This window comes from Magnolia sinica, chromosome 9, assembly GCF_029962835.1.
Source record: "Magnolia sinica isolate HGM2019 chromosome 9, MsV1, whole genome shotgun sequence".
Taxonomy (NCBI): Eukaryota; Viridiplantae; Streptophyta; class Magnoliopsida; order Magnoliales; family Magnoliaceae; genus Magnolia; species Magnolia sinica.
This window is the reverse complement of record NC_080581.1, coordinates 83,228,796-83,250,431: the sequence shown is the minus strand read 5'-3', so window position 1 is coordinate 83,250,431 and position 21,636 is coordinate 83,228,796. Positions and strand designations below refer to the sequence as shown.

Here is a 21,636-nt window from a genome sequence, read left to right as displayed (position 1 = left end):
TGGACCACACTACATGAATAAGTGGGAATAATGATTTCCGCCATTGAAACCTTCCTAAAGCCTACAGTAATGTTTATTTCTCATCCAACCTGTTCATAAGATCACACATACATGGACGAAAGGAAAACGCAAATATCCATTTGATCCAAAACTATTGTGGGCCCCAAGAATTTTTAAATGGTGGATGTCGAATTCACACTATTTCCTATGGTGTGGTCCACTTAAGCCTTGGATATGCTTCAAATTTGAGATTATGCTTTAACATTATTTGGAAAAATGAATGGATGAAGTGGATAAAAGAAATACAGTAGGCTGCACAAAGTTTACTCAATACGCAGTCTATTTTGTAAGTAGAGAAAAAGGTTCAATACATCCCATTGGATGAATTTTTTATTTTTTACATTTTTTATTGGACCACATCATCAACTATTACTACATTAGATGTGAATTGATGACATCGGTGGTAATATAGTCCAAAGAAAATGGAGGGAGCAAACAATTCTCTGTTTCCTGGAAACAAAGGATCTAGACTCAATTTACCTTGACCAAATCATGCAGAAGATTTTACAGGGCTCACTTTTATTCATGAGTTGTGATTGATGCTGTCCATCCATTTTGTGATCTCATTTTAAGCCATGAACCTAAAAATGAGCCAGATAGAAGTGCAGGTAGACAGCTACAGGAAATGCTAGTGATGGAATGCCTACCATTATAAACATGTTGAAGCAATGGATTTCAAATTAAGCTGATTTTGTATTTTCCCTTCATCCATATGTGTGGCCTTGTCAACAGGTTAGATGGCCCTGGTAGGCATCAGGGTGGGCCATAGGAAGTGCGCGGCGGTGGTTGTAAAAACATGGGATGCGGACTGGGATTGTCCGCGGCAGCTTTGGTGGATCTAGTGATTGTGGGGCCCACCTTGATGTATATACCGTGAATCCACACCATCCAGCTATTTTGAAAAATCATTTTAGGGGAAGATCTCAAAAATGAAGCATATTCAATATTAGGTGGACGATAGTACATCAACTATTAAAAAATTTTGGTGGGAACAAAAGTTCAAGCTGATAATTGTATGGTCTCTTCATCCAGGTCTTAGTGTGACTTTATCAACAGGTTGGATGGAAAATAAAAGTCCGGTGGTCCCTGCGAAGTTTTTAACGGCATGAATTCAATAAAGGACAGTTTCCTGTGGTGTGATCCACATAGGATTTGAATCTGCTTCATTTTTGGGATCATGTCTTAGATGAGTTATCAAAATGGATGAACGGTGCGGATGTAAGGCACAGACATCACAGTAGTTTCAAAGTTAGGAATCCACCGACCTCGTTGAATCCTTGGATCTACAGAAACGGACGTCGAGAGTTGCATATGGCGCTGCCAGTAGTAGCGTAAAAGGATGGCGTGGTGGTGCACACACCACCAAACTCTGTGGTGTTGTTCACGTCAAGAAGTTATACAGGTCCACCATGATATGTGTGTTATATGGAAACTGTTTATACATTTTGCGATATCATTTTAGTGGTTGAGATAAAAAGAGAGGCAAATCCAAATTACCTAGTGAATGCCCACGCTTGAAAACTTCCAGGGGCACCGAAGTCCCGGTATTTGTTTTTTTCCATTCATCGATCCAGTACTCTATGGAGCTCCGGCTGGGAACAGGCCGGAGCTTTGAGGAGCCACCCGTGATGTATGGGTTTTATCCACACTGTCCATCCAGTTTGCTGTATCATTTAAGGATATCAGCCCGAAAATGAGGCAAATGCAACGCTTAGGTGGACTACACCACAGGAAACTGCTGTGATAATGATTCTCACCGTTGAAACTTTTTGAGTGCCTACTTGATATTTATTTGCCATCCAACCTATTTATGAAATAAAGTTACATAGACCTGGATGAAGAGAAAAGACAAATTTCAGCTCGATCCAAAATTTCTGTGGTCGCATGAAGTTTTCAACTGTATGAATTTAATCCCCATTGTGTGGTCTACCTGTGTCTTGGATTTGTCTATTTTATATCCTGAAATGGTATGGAAAATGGATGGACGGCGTGGATAAAACCCATACATTACATCACGGTGGCCGCCCAGCTGGAGATGAGCAAGGGGTTGGACACAGTCCGCATTCTACTTTATGACCCTATAAATAAGTTGGATGGAAAATAAGTATCATGGTGGGGGCCATGAAAGGTTTGAATGGTAGGTATCAGTCCATTACTGCTTTATGTAGGGTGGTCATTTGTGGCGCAAAATGAATGTAGGACTCACATGTAACATCAACACGGGAAGGTCGGTGGTGCTGGTGCATGCAAGCCTCTCATTTTTGCAAATTCACTTTATATGGCCACAAATGTTTTGTATGGCCACAAATGTTTTGTATTAGGGCAAGTTTTTCATCTTTTCAGTTCATCTCAGCCATCTCAGGTTGAGTCCTATTGAGTGGAGTAGGTTAGTTGGGTCAGGTTAGTGCTGTAGTGATTGGGGATGTCCTAGACTGAGAAATGAGACTGAGGGAGAAATTTGTAGGCGTAACAAATAAATGATCATGATGACCATAATAGGCCCCACTTATCATCTCACCTAGGGGTGGCAATGGTTGAAGTTAACTTGTTGTACCTGCTTCTAAGGTGGGTTTGGGCCAAGCTAAATGTGCAGCGAGTTGGGTTGGGTTAGAAATATGTGACCCGTTTAAGTTAATGCGTGGGGCTTGGATTCAACCCTACTCAAGCTGGACCACCCATATAGGTTATCAATAAGTTGGGTCACATGAACCAACCCGACCCTATCCAAAACCCAAAACAACGTAAAGGCAAAAAGTATAGATGATTTTTTTATTTTTTATTTTGGTCATATTCACACTAGTCGAGTCCAATTTGCTTAATGAATATTTTAGTGGATCAGATCAATCAGAGGGTAATGGGCCATCGGTGAGGTTTGGGCAAGATTTCTCAAGGCTGGGCATGCTCTCCCATTGATTCATATGGTGTGGGCCATGTGACTTTTGGATCAGCATGATTTTAGGTGCGTCTCATTTTCTTGGTGGGCCTCAATGAATTCATGGTTTGGATGATACACAGATATTACTGTGAGCATAAAAATATTTCTCTAGCGATACTTTTACTAGTACCATACACTCCAATGAATCAATAATTTCTTAGTTTTGAGTTTCAAAGTATTTGATATACTCTTGCGGAATAACATGCTTGACACAAATGCAGTTGTATATAAATTGTACATGTGGACTCTATTAATTCAGATTTAATTGATAGAGGCTTTGACATGCAAGTTTGGCTCGTCGTTAATTATTTACCTCTCTTTTCCTATGGGTTTAACATGTCGATGGATAGAATTCTTTTCATAGTCACCATCTGCACAACTTTTTACCGTGATGTGAATAAATTGATAAAGGGTTTAACGTGTATGACTCTCTTGTCATCAATCCTTTGCCTCTTTTTTTTCCCACGTGTGGGATCCACATTTTGAAAGATGTGAGGTATTTTCAAGGTCACCATCTTCTCAACTTTCTATCCTAGCATGAATAAATTGATAGGTGGTTTGACGTATATGACCCGCTTGTCAACATTTTTTTACCTCTTTTTTCACATGTGGGATCCATATTTTGATAGATGAAGGTTTTTTCATAGTCACCACCTGCACAACTTTCTACCCTAGCGTGAATAATTTGACAGGACGTTTAAGGCGCATGACTCGCTTGTCATTAACCCTCTCTCATTCTCACGTGTGGGATCCACATTTAGATAGATGGAAGTTTTTCCACGGTCACCATTTGCACAGCTTTCTACCCTGACATAAATAAATTGATAGAGAGTTTGACGTGCATGAGTCACTTGTTATTAATCCTTTGCCTCTCTTTTTCACATGTGGGATCCACATTTTGATAGATGGATCGAGTATGTTCATGGTCACCATCTCCACAGCTTTCTACCATAGTGTGAGTAAATTGTTAAGATTTGATGTGCATGACTTGGTTATCATAAATCATTTGCCTCTTTTTTCACGTGGGATCCACATTTTTATAGATGGAGGTCTTTTCAAGTCACCATCATCATAGATTTCTATGCCAGCGTAAATAAATTGATTGAATAAAGATTTCACAGGCATGACTCGCTCGTCGTAGATCCTTTTCCTCTCTATTCACATGTGGGGTCTACATTTTAATAGATGGAGGTCTTTCCACGACTTGCTAACACCCATCCTTTACCTCTCCTTTGAAGTCTACATCCATGCTTGAGACTCCCTTTCCAATCTGATCACCCGTTAAACAAACTTCTTAGGATGGCCCTTAATTAGCTGAGAATCCAAAATATTGATCGTGTAGATTATCATTTAAGATGCAATCCTGGTTAGCAACGGTGGCTTGGGCATGTTACCTATCAAAACTCTTCTCAAATTCATTGGGAAGCAAATTTCCAGCAACTATTGTCATAGGAGCAAGTCATGCACATTATTAATTAGGATCAACATTTAGAAGTACATGACTCGCTTGTTATTAATACTTGGCCTCTTTTTTCACATGTGGGATCTACATTTTGTTAGGTGGAGGTCTATTTGTGGTCACTATCTGCACAACTTTTTACCATAGTGTGAGTAAATTTTTAAGATTTGATATGCATGACTTGGTTGTCATTAATCATTTGCCTCTTTTTTCCCATGTGGGATCCACATTTTTATAAATGGAGGTCTTTTCATGGTCACCATCATCATAGCTTTCTATGCCAGCATGAATAAATTGAATAAAGATTCGATGTGCGCATGACTCGATTGCATAGATCCTTTTCCTCTCTATTCACATGTGGGGTCATTTTATTAGATGGAGGTCTTTCCATGACTTGCTAACGCCCATCCTTTACCTCTCCTTTGAAGTCTATGTCCATGCTAGAGACTCCCTTTCCAATTTGATCACCCGTTCAAAAAACTTCTTAGGATGACCCTTAATTAGATGAGAAAACAAAAGATGAATGGTGTAGATTATCATTTAAGATGCAATCCTGGTTAGCAACAGTGGCTTGGGCATGTTACCTATCAAAACTCTTCCAACGTTCCTTGGGATGCATTCCAGCAATTGTTGTCATAGGAGCGAGTCATGCATGTTATTAACCAGGATCCACATTTAGATAGATGAAGGTTTTTCCATGGTCACCATCTGCACAACTTTCTACCCTGACATAAATAAATTGATAGAATGTTTGACGTACATGACTCTCTTGTTATTAATACTTTACCTCTGTTTTCACGTGTGGGATCCACATTTTGATAGATGGAGGTACGTTCATGGTCACCATCTCCACAGCTTTCTATCATGGCGTGAGTAAATTGTTAAGATTTGATGTGTAGCATGGTTGTCATTAATCATTTGCCTCTTTTCTCACATGTGGGATCCACATTTTTATAAATGGAGGTCTTTTCATGGTCACCATCATCATAGCTTTCTATGCCCGCATGAATAAATTGGATAAAGATTCAACGTACATGACTCGCTTGTGGTCGATCCTTTTCCTCTCTATTCACATGTGGGGTCTACATTTTAATAGATGGAGGTCTTTCCATGACTTGCTAATGCCCAATCTTTACCTCTCCTTTGAAGTCTATGTCCATGCTAGAGACTCCCTTTCCAATTTGATCACCCGTTCAAAAAACTTCTTAGGATGACCCTTAATTAGATGAGAAAACAAAAGATGAATGGTGTAGATTATCATTTAAGATGCAATCTTGGTTAGCAGCATGGTTGCTTGGGCATGTTAGCTATCAAAACTCTTCCCACATTCGTTGGGATGCAAATTTCCAGCAACCGTTGTCATAGGAGCCCTATCTACAATGTGAATCGCCTTTGTGCCACCTTAAATTAGCACATGAGCTCTAAAATCAAACAGAGTTGAAATTCAAGTAGTCTGCACTATAATAAATAGGGGAGATTGATTGCCTTGCATTGAAACTTCCTTTGTGTACCGACGGAAGTTTTTTTTTATTATGCTGATATTTGTGTTTTCTTTTCATCCTGGTGGGGTCACACTTTTTCATCTTCTTTTTTCTTCCCTAGTGGGGTTACCTAATAAACGTGTAGGACTGTATATAAGCATAAGCATGGGCAACAGGAAGGTTCCAACGGTGGATGTTTCGATCTTCACTGTTTTCTATCGTGCAGCCCACTTGAGAACTAATTTTATTAATTTTTAAGTTCATGTGCTAATATAATACGATGAAACCGATGGACGGAGTAGATGTCAAATAGATGTCACGATGGGCCTCACAAGCTTTTGGGTTGCAAACCCACTTAGATTAATGTGTGGCCCATTGCAGATGGTCTGTGTAGCCTAGATCAATCCACAATGGACCCCAAAGACTGTTCCTCAAAAAACAGAGAAGACAAAAATGAAAAAAATAAGCAAAAAGGGGGATTAACAAAAAATAATAATTAAAATTAAAAGGAGAAAAGGGAAAAAATAGAAAGATAGCAAAGGTGATTGCATTATGAGTGGCCCCCATCCCTCACACATGTGTGCCTCATTTCTTTAGGCTATGAATACTTGTATATTAAAATAAGACCATTAGATATTTTCACTTAATCGGTCTACTAAATGCCTTCTAACTTGACTGTGAGAAAACCGGAGAAGCCTAAAGTTTCTTTCAAGACACACTTATATTGAGACCATATGATATAGATTGTTTAATTTGAATTACTTATATGACATGTTTAAAATTTCTAAATTATTTCTAAATGCATGTACATATATTAGTGCTAATTGCATCAAATGATATGCAGATACATAGTGACAATTAAAATACACCAAAATGGATTTTAAATCATCTACGTACGATGGTGAAATTTAGCATAAATCTTGAACATGTAACCAAGGCATGGAATGCTGAATGGATAGATTGGAATCACCAAACCCACAGCCATGTTGATATTTCTAGGAACCCATGAATTTAGAATATATGAAAAACATGATAATCAGTAATGCAAGCACCAACTCAATCAAGCTAGCGTGGAAAGTTGTCCATTGAAAGACAAAATCCATCTGTAAAAACACGGATCCCACCTCTATAGTCCAATGTTGAATCTTTAAGACGCTAGAACTCACACGTGTATAACTAAAGTCGTGCACAATCTTTTACTCAATAGAAGATAAGATCAGTAGAATCAAAATATAAGGTTTGCTAGAGTACTGTTATCAAATGTCTTAAATTTGTTTGTGATTGGGTTTGTCGGTCGCACCGATAGACCATTCAATCCCATCGAGCAGCCATCTATCCCATTGACAACTCTTTTGAACTCATCGAGAAAATTTCAATTTATTCCCTTTGCTCAAATGAAACAAGAGGAAATCAAATGAAAAAAAAAAGCACAAAGACAACTCATGATTCTACGTAGAAAAACTCTCTTAGGAAAAAACCACAACACGAAGAGACAAGCAATCCACTATGGAAGCAATATTACAAGACATAGAATCAACTTACAATGATGAGAACCCCTTCAAATATCTCAAAACCTTAGTTTTTTCTCTCTATAACCCTAAAAAATGTCTTAGGATAACCCTAGTCCTGATAACATCTGATATATATACTATCACAAGTAGAATAGGAAACAAATCACGCACTTACGCAATTCTGCGCAAATTCCCAGTTTAAGTGTCAATCGATCGACATTGATCAAGCCCCCTTCAATCGATCAAGCGGGCCCTTGTTTGAGCGATTGAATAGGGCCAAATATGTCCAAAGAGTTTATGGTATTTTTTTTTAATATAGTCGATCGATCAAGCCCTATTGATCAATCGACCGAGAAGGTCCAAAAATGTTCAGCGACCAGTTTGTCTAATTTCGGGTACAATCGATAGATCGAGCAGGGCTATCAATCACTCGTTATCCCCCGTTCTAGCAAGATTGAAGACATCCATTTAACAATCTCTACCATGGATTCAATCTTCATGCTCTGTTGCTCTAGTGCCATCAACATCTTTAATCGCCTTTCATCATAGCTTCATTGTCACTTTTTGTGCACACTTCATCTTCATTAAACCTTCATCAAATCTAAAAAAGTTGAACATGATCAAAATTCTCCATAAGAACCACCTTGGTTAGTATGTCAAGCAGATTGATGCTTGTATGGATCTTTTCTATAGTCACATCGCCTTCTTCAATTACCTGTTAAATAAAATGATGTCGAATATTAATATGTTTAGTACGAGAATGTTAAACCGAATTCTTCGCTAAATTGATCACTTTGTTGTTATAATTACCCAACACAACCTCCTGTTAAGTTATCATTTCTCTAAAGCAAATACCTTCTTTGAACGCTTTCGTCACTGCCGTGTACTCTGCTTCAATTATATATGGAAAAGGCAACCGCAGACTAAAGTTTCGACATCCAACTAAATATTTCACCCACTAGAACAAATGAGTAACTAGAAACTGATATTCTATTGTCCACGTTATCTACATAATCAGCATCTACATGGCCTATTAGTTTCTTCTCTAGGCCTGGAATATGTTGCACCATGGAAGCAGATTTGCTTAGATCTTGGCCTCACCCAAGATGGCACCGCTCTTACAGTGGTGCCCACCTTGATGTGTGTATTCTGTATCCATTTCATCCATCCATTTTTTTTATATCATTTTAGGAAATTATTCAAAAATTGAAGCAGATCCAATTATCGAGTAAACCATACCATAGGAAACTATTCAATGAATTAGATTGCAAATAAAAAACAAGGAAACATTAAAGTGGGCCCTAAAAAGTTTTAAATAGTGGTGTGTTCAATAATCACTATTTCTCAGAGAATGGTCCACCTAATTATTGGATCATCTTAAGTTTTGGAATCATTCTCTAAAATGATATTAAAAAATGAATGGGCGGAGTGGATACAAAATACACACAACAAGGTGGGCCCCACAGTATGGGATACATTGTCTTGGATGAGTTCGAGTCTCACATAATCTGCTCCCATGCACACGCATCAAGTGATTTAATTTTTTGATGCCGGATATTTCGTATGTAGTGGGTATTGTAAGTAGATACATAACTAACCTCGAGAAATAACATTAGAAGGGTAGTGAAATTGTTACTTTGACATTCAATGTACTGTAGATTAGGTCTCCCCGTTCGAGAAATTAGGGAAGACATATAGAACTTTTATGGGCTTCAACATGATGTACATATCAGATCCACACGGTCCATAAATTTTTTTAATAGAATTTTATTGAATGATACAAGTTTTAAGTGGGCCACACTATAGAAGCATTATTAGAAGCAACCATTGAAAACTTCTTGAGGCCATGTAAGGCTCTAATAAAGCTGATATTTTTGTTTTTCATCCAGGTCTGTGTGACCTTGCTGACCTTATGAAGAGGTAAGATGGCTAATATACCTCACAGTGGACTCTAGGAAGATTTTAATGGTAGTCGTTCAACCCCTGCTGCTTTTGTGGTGTGGTCCATTTGAGCTTTGAATGTGCCTTATTTTTGTGCTCATGATCTAGAATGATTTGTAAAAATTGATAGACAGTGTGGATGTAAAACATAAATCAGTGTGGAGCTCGAAGTTTCACACATTATAAGTTGTCTCGTGCAGCTCACGATTTCACCACTTATGGATATGGATACTCGAACCCTTAACCGTGTGTTGAAACTCCTGAAAGTCTACCACCCGAGCAAGAGTAAGGATCTATCTTTAATTAATATATGCAGTTTACTCAAGAACACCGAATCATAGCTCAAGTGGCAGGGTGATGAAGATTTCCTTTCAACGGTAAGTTCTTGGTATCGCTTCCGAAGTGTGTTGTGAACTAACAAGCTAATTTGAAATTTGATGGATAGATTGTACAATTCGAATTGTGGATTGAATCACTGGCCGCAGCTAGTACCCCAGGAATAGGCCTTATTAAATAACATGGTTCAATCCATTAGATTGAACGAAGTGGAATTTGGGCAGGAAGTTCCTCCACTGCAAACCTAGGTGGGGCCAAGCATGATGTTTGTGAGAAATCCACCCCGTCCATCCATTTTTTGAGATCATTTTAGGACATGTGGCCACAAATGAACCGTATCCAATACTCAAGTGGGCCGCACTAAAGGAAAAGGTGGGTAGGGAAATTTCTACCGTTGAAACCTCAATGGGGTCAACAGTGATGTTTACATGCCATCCATACTGGTAATAACATCATTCCTCCTGAGATGATGTAAAAATATAAATATTATACTGATTCAAAACTTGTGTGGCCCCACGAATATTTCAACTATGGACGTTCAATCATCATGTTTTCAGCCTACTTGAGAATTGAATCTGGCTCATTTTTGGTCCCATGCCATTAAATGATCTAAAAAAATGGATGGATGGGGTGGATTTCTCACAAAATTTGTGGTGGCCCCACCTAGGTTTCTAGTGCAGGAACTTCCCGCCCTATGGCTTTGGCAAGACATCCGCGTCCCCTCCCTCTCGGCTCTATAATGCCTCCCCAGCTATTCTCTTCCTACACCATCACAAGTCCCCCAGACCAAATCAAATGGATCGCCTCTTTCTCTCCCTTCCTAATAAAGCCTTTCCACTACCCATCTTCTATATTCGTAGGTTTCTCTTACTCTTTTCCCTCCTCTTCTCTTCCTCTTTTGTCCTTTCCAGTGTCAGTAACAGTAAGGCCTTGTCAACCCAACACCAATGCATTGAAGATCACTTCTCTGCTTTGCTCCACCTGAAACAGGGCTTTAATTTCTCTGCTGAGTATACCATGACCACACTATCCTCTTGGAATCCTGATAATAGGGATTGCTGTTCTTGGGAAGGCATCACGTGCAATGGTGCCACTGGTCATGTGACCAGTCTCGACCTCAGCAAGCTCCGTATCTACGGTCGGATTGATTTTGTAAGCCTCTTTCGTCTTCAGAGCCTGCAGAAGCTCAACCTCGCTTTCAATGAGTTTGATCCCTCTCCAATCCCATCTGGGTTTGAGCAGCTCACCAGTTTGACCCATCTCAACCTCTCTTCTTTGCAATTTTATGGCCAAATTCCGCTGGAAATCTCCCACTTGACCACTTTGGTGTCCCTCGATCTATCTTACAATCAATATTTCAATGGTTCCTACTATGAATACCTGAAACTCGAAAGCCCGAACATTGGAGCATTCGTCCAAAATCTGTCGAGTTTGAGAGTACTCCATCTCGATTGGGTTCGTATCTCATTGCAGGGTAGTGAGTGGGGCCTGGCGTTATCCTCCGCACTTCCACTTCTCCACAAGTTGAGCTGGAGAGAATGTGGTCTATCAGGCCCCATCCATCCTTCACTTTCCAAGCTCCATCTCCTATCTGAACTCTACCTCAGTGGAAACAATCTCTCTTCAGCCATACCCAACAGTATTTTCAGCCTGCCAAACCTACAAACCCTCGATGTAGGATACAATCCACTTCTCACAGCTGGCGAAATCCCTCCAAACAATACTATCAGGCAGCTGTACCTATCCGGCACTGGATTTTGTAGCAATCTACAAGATTCGTACGGTAATTTAACACTTCTGATCACGTTAGAACTCCGTCATTGCCATAAAGGAGGCCCATTTCCATCATGGCTTGTGAAGCTCGACAACCTCGTGTATTTGGATCTTTCATCCAATGATTTCAGCGGACCATTGCCGTCCTTTCTTGCCAACCTCCACAATCTCGTTACTTTGGATCTTTCATTCAATGATTTCAGCATACCATTGCCATCCTCTTTTGGCAACCTCAGCAACCTCGTTCGTTTGGATCTTTCATCCAATAATTTCAGCGGTCCAATTCCTTCGTCCTATGGCAACAAGTTTCAAAATCTTCAATGGTTCATCGTTAACAACAATTCACTCAGTGGGACCATTCCATCATCATTGTTTTCACTCCCATCGTTACAACGGCTGTATCTCCAAGATAATCAATTTAGTGGTCAACTTGACCAGTTCCAATACACATCCTCTTCAGATATATGGATCATTGATTTGTCCAACAATTCACTAAGTGGGACCATTCCATCATCATTGTTTTCACTCCCATCATTACAAGATATGGATCTTCGAGATAACCAATTTAGTGGTCAACTTGACCAGTTCCAATACACATCCTCATCAGTGCTACATAGCATTAGTTTGTCCAACAATTTACTCAGTGGGACCATTCCATCATCATTGTTTTCACTCCCATCATTACAAAAACTGGGTCTCCGAGGTAACCAATTTACTGGTCAACTTGAATATTTCCAAAATGCATCCTCTTCTGTGCTAGAGACAATCAACTTGGCTAACAACAAGCTGGAGGGGCCCATTCCGATGTCCATTTTTGAACTCACAAAGCTTCAATATCTCTCTTTCAACAAACAATTTCAGTGGTGATGTGGACCTTGGCTTATTCCAAAACCTTACGAACCTCTCGGACTTGGATCTTTCAGATAACAACTTCTCAGTCCATGATGGCAGAAGCAATTCAACCTCCATGTCCTTTCCCCATGTTCGATATTTGCTCTTAAGATCTTGTAACATTACTAAATTTCTAGACATCCTGAAAAACCAAGAAAGGATTTACTCTTTGGATCTTTCCAACAATAGAATCAATGGTGAAATACCAAAGTGGCTATGGAAGTTGGGAAACGGTACTTTATCTTATTCGAATCTTTCTCACAATGCTCTTGAGGGATTAGAGCAACCATTTCCCTATCATTCTTTAAGTTTGTTGAAATCTCTTGACCTAAGCTATAACAAGCTAAAAGGCTCAATTCCAATCCCTCCTTTATCTTCCATTTTCTTTTCACTTTCAAGCAATCATTTTAGTGGCGAAGTTCCCTCACTTATTTGCAATTGCACTTCCTTACAAGTCCTCGATCTGTCTCACAACCACTTGAGTGGTTCTATTCCACCATGTTTGGGTCAAATCAGTGATGCCCTCATTGTGTTGAATCTTGGAGGAAATGCATTTCATGGCCCATTGCTTCAAACATTCAAAGAGGAGTGCACTTTAAAGACACTTGATCTCAATGGAAATCAATTGGAAGGACAGGTGCCAAGTTTTTTGGCCAGGTGCAAGAAGCTAGAGGTGTTAAACCTTGGAAACAATCAAATATATGACACCTTCCCTTTCTGGATAGAAAATTTATCCCATTTGCACATTCTCATCTTGGGATCTAACAAATTTCATGGCACCATTGGGCACCCCCGAGCAAATCATACATTTCCACTATTACAAATCTTTGATCTCTCCAACAATAGCTTCATAGGTAAGTTGTCATCAAATATTTTTAGGAGCTGGAAAGCAATGATGGAGACCAAATCTCAATCTCAATTTCTTAGCAAAACATTTGACAATGGATACTATCAAGATAAAGTGACTATAGTGAGTAAAGAGTTAGAAATGGAGCTGGTAAAGATCATTATTGCCTTTACTGTAGTGGATCTCTCAAATAACCAATTTCATGGGGACATTCCAGAATCGGTTGGGAATTTAAAGTCATTGGTTGTGCTTAATATGTCATATAACCATTTCATAGGCCGAATTCCAACATCACTCGGAAACATTAAAGCTCTTGAGTCATTGGAGGGGATTGGAGAGGATTAGAGGGGGTTTCAAATCCCCACGGTTGTTTGGCAGCAAAAAGCAACTGGGGATTGCCAATCCAGGGGGTTTCCAATCCCCTCTTTGAGGGGGTTTGTAATCCAAGGTGAGAGCTTGGATTACACCTAAAATCATTTGAATAGTTGCATGTATAAATGTATGTCACTGTACACTATCATTCTACTGGGCACATGGCCCACTAACGATGATCAGCACCGTCCAAACATTGTTCATGTAGATCAGCACCGTCCAAATATTGTCCAGCACCGTCCAAACATTGTCCATATCAATCAACGATTAAAAATCGTTGGTTAGTCACTCAAACATGATCTTGTGCTTGCGGTCCATCTAAGACTTGGAATTTCATCACTTTTAGACAAAACATATATTTTAGCGGGCTTATCACAACCATAGTGTCAAAAATTATATATCTCACTAATTGGGGATATTAAAGTTGATTTAGTAATTAAATTCAAACCCCCGTGAATATACCATGTATAGGTATTTTTGAATTAAAGTTGATTCACACTCAAGGGTACCAAACACACCCAGAGGATTGCCAATCCAGGGGTTTCCAATCCTGGGGGTTGCCATTTCACAGGCCGAATTCCAGCATCACTTGGAAACATTAAAGCTCTTGAGTCATTGGATTTATCACATAATAGTGTGTCTGGAGAGATTCCTTTGCAGCTGACAAAGCTAAACTTCCTTGCCGTGTTGGAACTTTCTCAAAATCTCCTCACTGGAAGCATACCACAAGGTCAGCAATTCAATACATTCACGAATAAATCTTTTCTTGGGAACTCGGAATTATGTGGCACTCCACTATCAAAGAAATGTGAACACGTTGAGGCACATGCATCACCACCATTGGCGCAATCAGAAAGCAAATATGACTGAAATCCATGTGGATTGGCTTTGGAATTGGATATGGAGTGGGAATGGGAATCCTTTATTGGACTCAAGCACTTTGGACAAATGGAATGAGAGAATTCACTGTATTTATTGATAAAGTGCTTATGTTGATTTTTCCATGTGAGGCATTTATTCTAATGCATCGATACTGAGAGGATTGGAGCTAGGAGGAGCGAAAGAACTCAACGGAATAGCAGCGTAAGAGAAGAAGGATGATATTTATATTTTTGTATGTGATGTATTCAAGTATATGTTGATGGATATATAATAGGCGAGGCCTGTACCCTTTTTGTGGAGGCCACCTATATGTTTGTACGCATTTTTATCAAATCAACAAAGTTATAGGTGGTGTGCTCCCACCTTTCTGGAAAAAAAAAAAAATCTATATATTGATAGTTTTGTATTTCATACTTGTGGCTTTCATTTGATTAATTTTTTTAATTTGCTAAACAGAGTATTAATTATTCAATTTCCACTACTTGAGCCTTATATTATTGGCACTACGGAAGTTGTGACCTGATCTCTAGTCAATACATGACACAACCCAGTCATTGGCGAATCATTTGGGTGACTCATGGGGTGAAACTGGATAGGGTCCATCTATCAGATAAGCTTAGATTTTTATTGGTGGTCCATCTAGTTGAAAAACTATAATTTAAACAGTTTAGTTTGAATTATGCAATTTTTGAGTAATCTGCATATTGTCAATGGCACCTTCGTACTCTACAAGAGTATCGATGTATTTCTCTAATACATTATCAGAATTTTTATCTTTTTGCACAATAGCTGAAGCACATGTATTAAAACCATTGAAAGATGAACCAAAGTGGAAAAGTTGAGGCCCAATGCATCCAATAATACTACACTAGACTATATTTTAGAGGGTATTAATTAATACCCTCTAAAATTAAGGTGGATCACATATGAAGGTATTTCCAGTACTCAGATTGGGTGTTCACCCTGCTACCACAATATGTATGGTGACCTTGTGGGATGCCAGAGCAGATTAGGTCTTACCCGATAAGACCGTTGGTGTGTGTTACTCAGATCCAAATCTCAGGTGAACCACACCACTGGAAACTGTGGTGATTGACCATTAAAACCTTATTGTAGGCCATAAAAGTTTTGGATGAAGCTGATCTTATGTATTTTCCCTTCAATCAGGTCCCTTTGACCTTATCAACAGGTTGAATGGCAAATAAAAATTACGTTGGGCCCTAGGGAATTTTTAATGGTGGCATTCAATCAACATTGTTTCCTGTAGTGTGGTTCACTTGAGATTTGGATCTGATTAAGTTTTGGGACCACGTCATATTTGATCTAGAAGAATGAATGAATGCATGGATATATAATACATTCTTCAAGGTGGACCCCATGATCAGGGTAACAACCACTAATGTGTTACCCATGTAACACCTAATCCGTCTGACTCGCGGCTGGAAAAGCACCATGGCCCCACGATGATGTAAGTGTTTTATCCATGTGGCTTATCCATTTTTCCTGCTCATTTTACCACATGAGCCGATAAGTCAGGCAAATCCAAGTATCAGGTGGTCCACACTATAGGAAACAGTAGTGATTGAATGCCCACCATCATGAACTTCCTGAGAGCCATATAATTTGTATCAAGTTGATATTAGGGTTTTCCCTTCATCCAGGTATCTGTGTTGTGTCAATGTTGTATAGCAAATAAGTGGTCCCTGGAAAGTTTTTAATGGTGGCATTCAATCACCAGTCTTTCCGAGGTGTGGTATACCTGAGATTTGAATCTGCCTCATTTTTGGGCTCATGCACTAAAATAAGCTGGAAAAATGAATGGACAACATGAATAAAATACATACATCATGGTGGGGCCCACAGCATCAACCAGTAGCCAGGTTGCCATGGGCAGGGTCAGTATAGTTAGGTCGAATATGCACCCAACCAGGCCCATCCTGACTGCAACACATGTTCCACTCAGATCCCACCACATCATGTCACCGTTAACATCTGTGGTGGCAGGGTCACCATGCAATTCTTGTTCCTCTTTCCATGGTCACGGAGTAGAGAGCTTTCTACTAGGATAAATAAACTACGTATTACCCCTGCTTCCACTGACATTGGTATAGGCAGGACATGGGATGTGACTGGTGGAGCCTAGATTGTCAAAGATGGGGCCCATGCATAGCATGTTTGGCCTCTTCTTTCACAGGCTGGGCTCTACCTATCACACCTACCATGTCATGCTTGTACCAATGTTGCTACATCCAAGGGCAGTATCCAATCGACATCCTTAAAGGGCATGATTCTCTGATCTGATTCGGCACCACAAGTCAGTATTAAAAATAAGGATGACTCAGCCGAGTCATGACTCAACTAAGGACCGAAGAGGGCCATGTTAATCTTATCCTAGTTCCCAACCTTCTTTCTTATCGTCAAAAGCTTCTTTTCTAAGATGGTTTTGCCAAACACTCCTACACCTACAAAATGCGGTTGAGATGACTTGCTATCCCACATTCCATTGATTGGCAGACATCCAAACAATCCCTTAATTTCTAGGACACAATAAGCTTAACTTGATCCACCAAAGACCAGCTGACCAACAAAAGGAAAAGGTCTACTTATCAATTGATCACAAAGAAAAAAATTACATTAATTTCAATACATTGTGATGTTACAGTTCTGATTCAGCAGAAACTGAACCGTTTCTTGATTGAGATTTGGAGAAATGTAATTCCAAAATTTACATAAATTACATGTGAAGAACAATGCTACATTGAGCAACGTCGAAAGAAATTTCTCTATCAACTTGAGAATGAAAATCATGCCATCGCACTGAATCCTTTGTTATAAGTCAGCTGTTCATACCAATGTCATGGTCTTGGGTTCAAAAGTCTTCACAACCATCAACACATCAATGCTCTGCCACCCCTGCCTGTCTTCTCTCATTACCATCCCACACTTTCCAGCCACATACATTGGGCCATCAACAGGCAGCGTCTGGGGTTGCTTCAGGCCCCCCTTTTGAACTGGTCAGGCTGGACTTCCTTGGACCAGGCTGCATCTGTTGCTTCAGGTTCATCCTTTGAACTGATCTGGCTGGGCTTCCTTGGATGGACCAGTCCATCCAATACACAATGATTTGGACTCAGCCAGACCTGGACCTACCAAATAATAATAATACACAATGATTTGGACTCAGTAAGGTTTCACTGGTAGGCATTCAATCCCCACTGTTTCTTGTGGTGTGGCCACTTGAGATTTTTTTTTTTCTGTCTCATTTTTAGGCTACATCCAAAAATGATTTGATAAAACTAATAGACAGAGTGGATGTTACACGAACATCATTGTGGGCCCCAAAGTGATTTGGTTACAAGAGCCTAAAAGTAGTTGAGTGTAAAATTTAAATAAATCCGGCATTGCTTATCAAAAAAATTAAAAATTAAAAATTAAAAATAAAATAAAATCCAAACACGAACTAAGCTGTAAATATCTTTCCATAAATATAAGCTTGGCAGTGTATTAATAGAAGGAGAGCTACCATGTAGTGCCAACCATGTATTCAGGATTACACTAATGGTCACTTGTGAATCATACACCAGTCCAACCTGCCACTGATTATATATTTTATTTAGAATGCTCGATGCTCATCTAACAACTGGGAGACATGAAGAAGTAAATGAACATCAGGCAATTCTTACCTTTGACCACTTGCTTAATAAGTCTAGATTTACTCCTCTGTTTATCATAACACCGACCAGGTCTCATCTCTGAGTCTGTTAAAAAACAGGGGAAAAAAGAACATGAATGGTTGCATCTTCCAAGCCTAATTTGCAGTGATAGCTGTCACAAATGGTTGTACAGTTGCCTAGTTAGAGTTCTTGTGTTTAGGCAACCTCAATTAGGGGACACACTGATTTGGAGTGGCTCCAGAAAAGTGCAGAAGTGTACTCCAAAAAACCGTACATACAGTTTTGATATCATTTGAATGAGTTATAATGGATTTATGGAAGGGTTGTATGATGGGATTTAGATAATTTGTCTTTTTGAAAATATTTTATTAAAATGGATGGTCAAAATTAGAATAATGAATGATTAAGTCTAAATCAAAGTTTGCTTGCAAAAAGGTATATATGCATGTAATGACTTTTTTATGACTGAATGATGAATGGAATTTTACTTTACTTGTCCCACCTCATTTTATTTCTATTTCATTTTGGTCTACTGACTTGTTTTGTTGCTAGATGACAAGACAACTATGGCTGTACTTCAATCCTGACATTTGATTAACTAATCTTAGAATGTATTTACACGATTACCAGAACAATGCCTTTTGGAAATCTAAACATGGCAGACCATAACATAAATGCTTACTATCAAAAGCATAAACAGCCTATGTGATAGATTGTAGAAAGGGAGAGTGGAATACAAGTGAAAAGGGCAACTGCCCACCTTCCGTAGCAGATAGATGGAACCGGCTTGGAGATCACAAGTTAATGCCTACATCTCCATAGTCACACTCTGTTAGAGAATCGAGGTATTATCTCTAATAGAAATACATTTCCTATACCTCATGATATATTTTTGCAACCAAGATAGGAAGAGGAAAGAGAAAGCCATCCGTTTTGTTTTTCCAGATCATCTTAGGGCATGAGTCAAAAAATTAAAGTATATCTAAAGCTCAAGTGGACCACATTACAGGAAGAAGCGGGAATAATGATTTCCAGCATTGAAACCTTCCTAAAGCCCATAGTTATGTTTATTTGTCATCCCACCTGTTCGTAAGATCGCACATACATAGATGAAGGGAAAACACAAATATCAGTTTGATCTAAAACTATTGTGGTCCGCAAGAAAATTTAACGGTGGACATTCAATTCACATTGTTTCCTGTGGTGTGATCCACTTGAGCCTTGAATATGCTTCATTTTACAGCTTATGCTTTAAAATTATCTGGAAAAATGAATGGACGAACTGGATAAAAGAAATACAGTAGGCCCCACAAAGTATAGTCAATACGCATTCTATTTCACAATTTCAAAGTAGAGAAAAAGGTTCAAAATTTCTTCTCCAGCCATCACGTAGATGCTGGTAACGTGAAGGTGCCTAGCTAGAGAGAGAGGTATGGTTAACAGGAAAGTGAGAGGCGGGACTTTAAGAGGGAAGGGAGGGAAATTTTTAAAACAGCCCTGGGCTTTTGGACACGTGAGTCTTAGCGGAAACAGGCTTTTGGATATCTATTCTATGCCTGGCCAGATTTAGAAACAAGCTTGAATTGTAAGCCCAGCCTTCAGGCATGATACTTCAGCCCAAGTCCAGCCCATGGTGGGCTAGGCTGAAAAGCACGTCCAGCTAGGCTGATCCATTGACATACCCTAGCTTCGCACCACTATCTTGGAAGTGAATTACTTGTGCCCCAATATAAGAATCTCTTCCGCAACCTGTTGTCGAAATCTATGTGGTCCACAAAATACTCGTGATAAATTCACTCCACCAACATAGGAATGAGACATGAGTCTAAAATTCAGGCAAATCCAAAATTCATGTATGCCTTGTTGTGGGGAAAACCAAACTAGTCTCTCACACGAGAAGAATAAATGTGATCTATAAGTGCTATGCCTCCGAGCTAAGGAAAACTCCCTACGCTAAGTTGACCGAAGCCCAACCAGAAGGGCCATCATCACAAGATGGGGAATTCGTCCAGCTTAGAGACAAGTTATCAAACTGAGTCGTCAGAGGACAGAGCTCAATAGGAGAGGATAAATTTCACCAGGAATGTCTACAACACGGATAAGGAATCCATGGGGGACGAGCTTAAGTCCCAAGCTCCCCAGCATCCTAAGCTGACTAGCTGGTTGACCACTGCCAGAGAGACAGTATGAGTATTCCGGAGAGAATCTCCCCCTGAATGTGAGAGAGGAAGATCCGGCCTTATCTCGGCCGAAAATCACTCTAGGAAATCCGGAATAGGAATCCCATTAAAACAGGGACTCTCTGGCGTTAAACATTTAGAGATGGAACTTCCTCTGAAACTCTCTCTCTCTCTCTCTCTCTCTCTCTCTCTCTATATATATATATATATATAGAGAGGCATGCTCACCTACGCACGTGCACACCTTTGCACACGTGTCATGGGTGTCGAATCCGAACGGTTCATAAGATGCGGAATCCCATGAAACCTTAGGTGGCAAATTTCTAGACTGATCTAAGATTCTGGTGGGCCATAGCAAAGAGAAATTCAAATCAAGGGAAGAAACTGTTTACATTTTTTATGGCCCATCAAAGTTTTGGATCAAAGTAAAAAATCGTACCAAGGGGTTTCATGAGGTTCTGCTTCATGTGGACCGTTCAGATTTGGAGACTCATCAGATATGATGAGTTCTCAAAAAAGTTCGTATGTAATACGTACGAATTGGTTCGCAGGTGAGCGTTTCCGTGTGTGTGTGTGTGTGTGTGTGTGTGTGTGTGTGTGTGTGTATATATATATGACTACTCTAAACTAGAGAAAGAGGGAACAAAGTAAGATTTAAACCCTATTATACGTTGTTGAGATTATTACCTACAAGCCTAACTTAGGCACTAGAGAATCCACAGCCAACCACCAGCACCGCCCACTGCTAATATCTTCCCTAGCTTTTATAGGTTTATCGAAGGGTGCAGTTCTACATTGATCATATATGTTGGCCATAATCTAACAACAGCAAGTCATACCATGATAAGGAAGATTCAAATCTCAACTGGACCACACCACTAGAAAGAGCAGTGATGAATGCCCACCATTAAGAACTCCTTGTGAGCTATAAAAGTTTTGGATCAAGCTGATACTTTTTTGTCCTTATCAATAGGTTGAATGGAAAATATGTATTATGGTAGGCATTACAATGGACCCTAGGGTGCTTTTAATGGTGCAAATTAAATCAAATCCATTTCCATTGGTATGGTCTAGTTGAGATTTGGATCTACTTAATTTTTGAGTTCATTTCATAAAAGGAGCTGGAAAAATAGATGGACTGAATGGATAAACAATACATACATCAAGGAGGGCCTCACGGTCAAGGCCTCCTCGTGTTCGGCGACTATTGATGCAAAGATCTAAATGGTCCTTTCTAAGGGAAGGGGACCCTACGATGGTCTTGAAGATCCTTCTCGGGGGGGAGGGTATCTGC

General features: G+C 39.6%; 1 protein-coding gene across 1 annotated transcript; it reads left to right on the top strand.

The window, feature by feature from the left end:
* Positions 1-10,518: 10,518 nt before the first annotated feature.
* Positions 10,519-14,476, top strand: LOC131255263 (receptor-like protein 7). The gene is made up of 2 exons (XM_058255956.1): positions 10,519-12,199; positions 14,178-14,476. The coding sequence occupies exons 1-2, from the start codon at positions 10,519-10,521 to the stop codon at positions 14,474-14,476; spliced, it is 1,980 nt and encodes a 659-aa protein (XP_058111939.1).
* Positions 14,477-21,636: the final 7,160 nt, after the last annotated feature.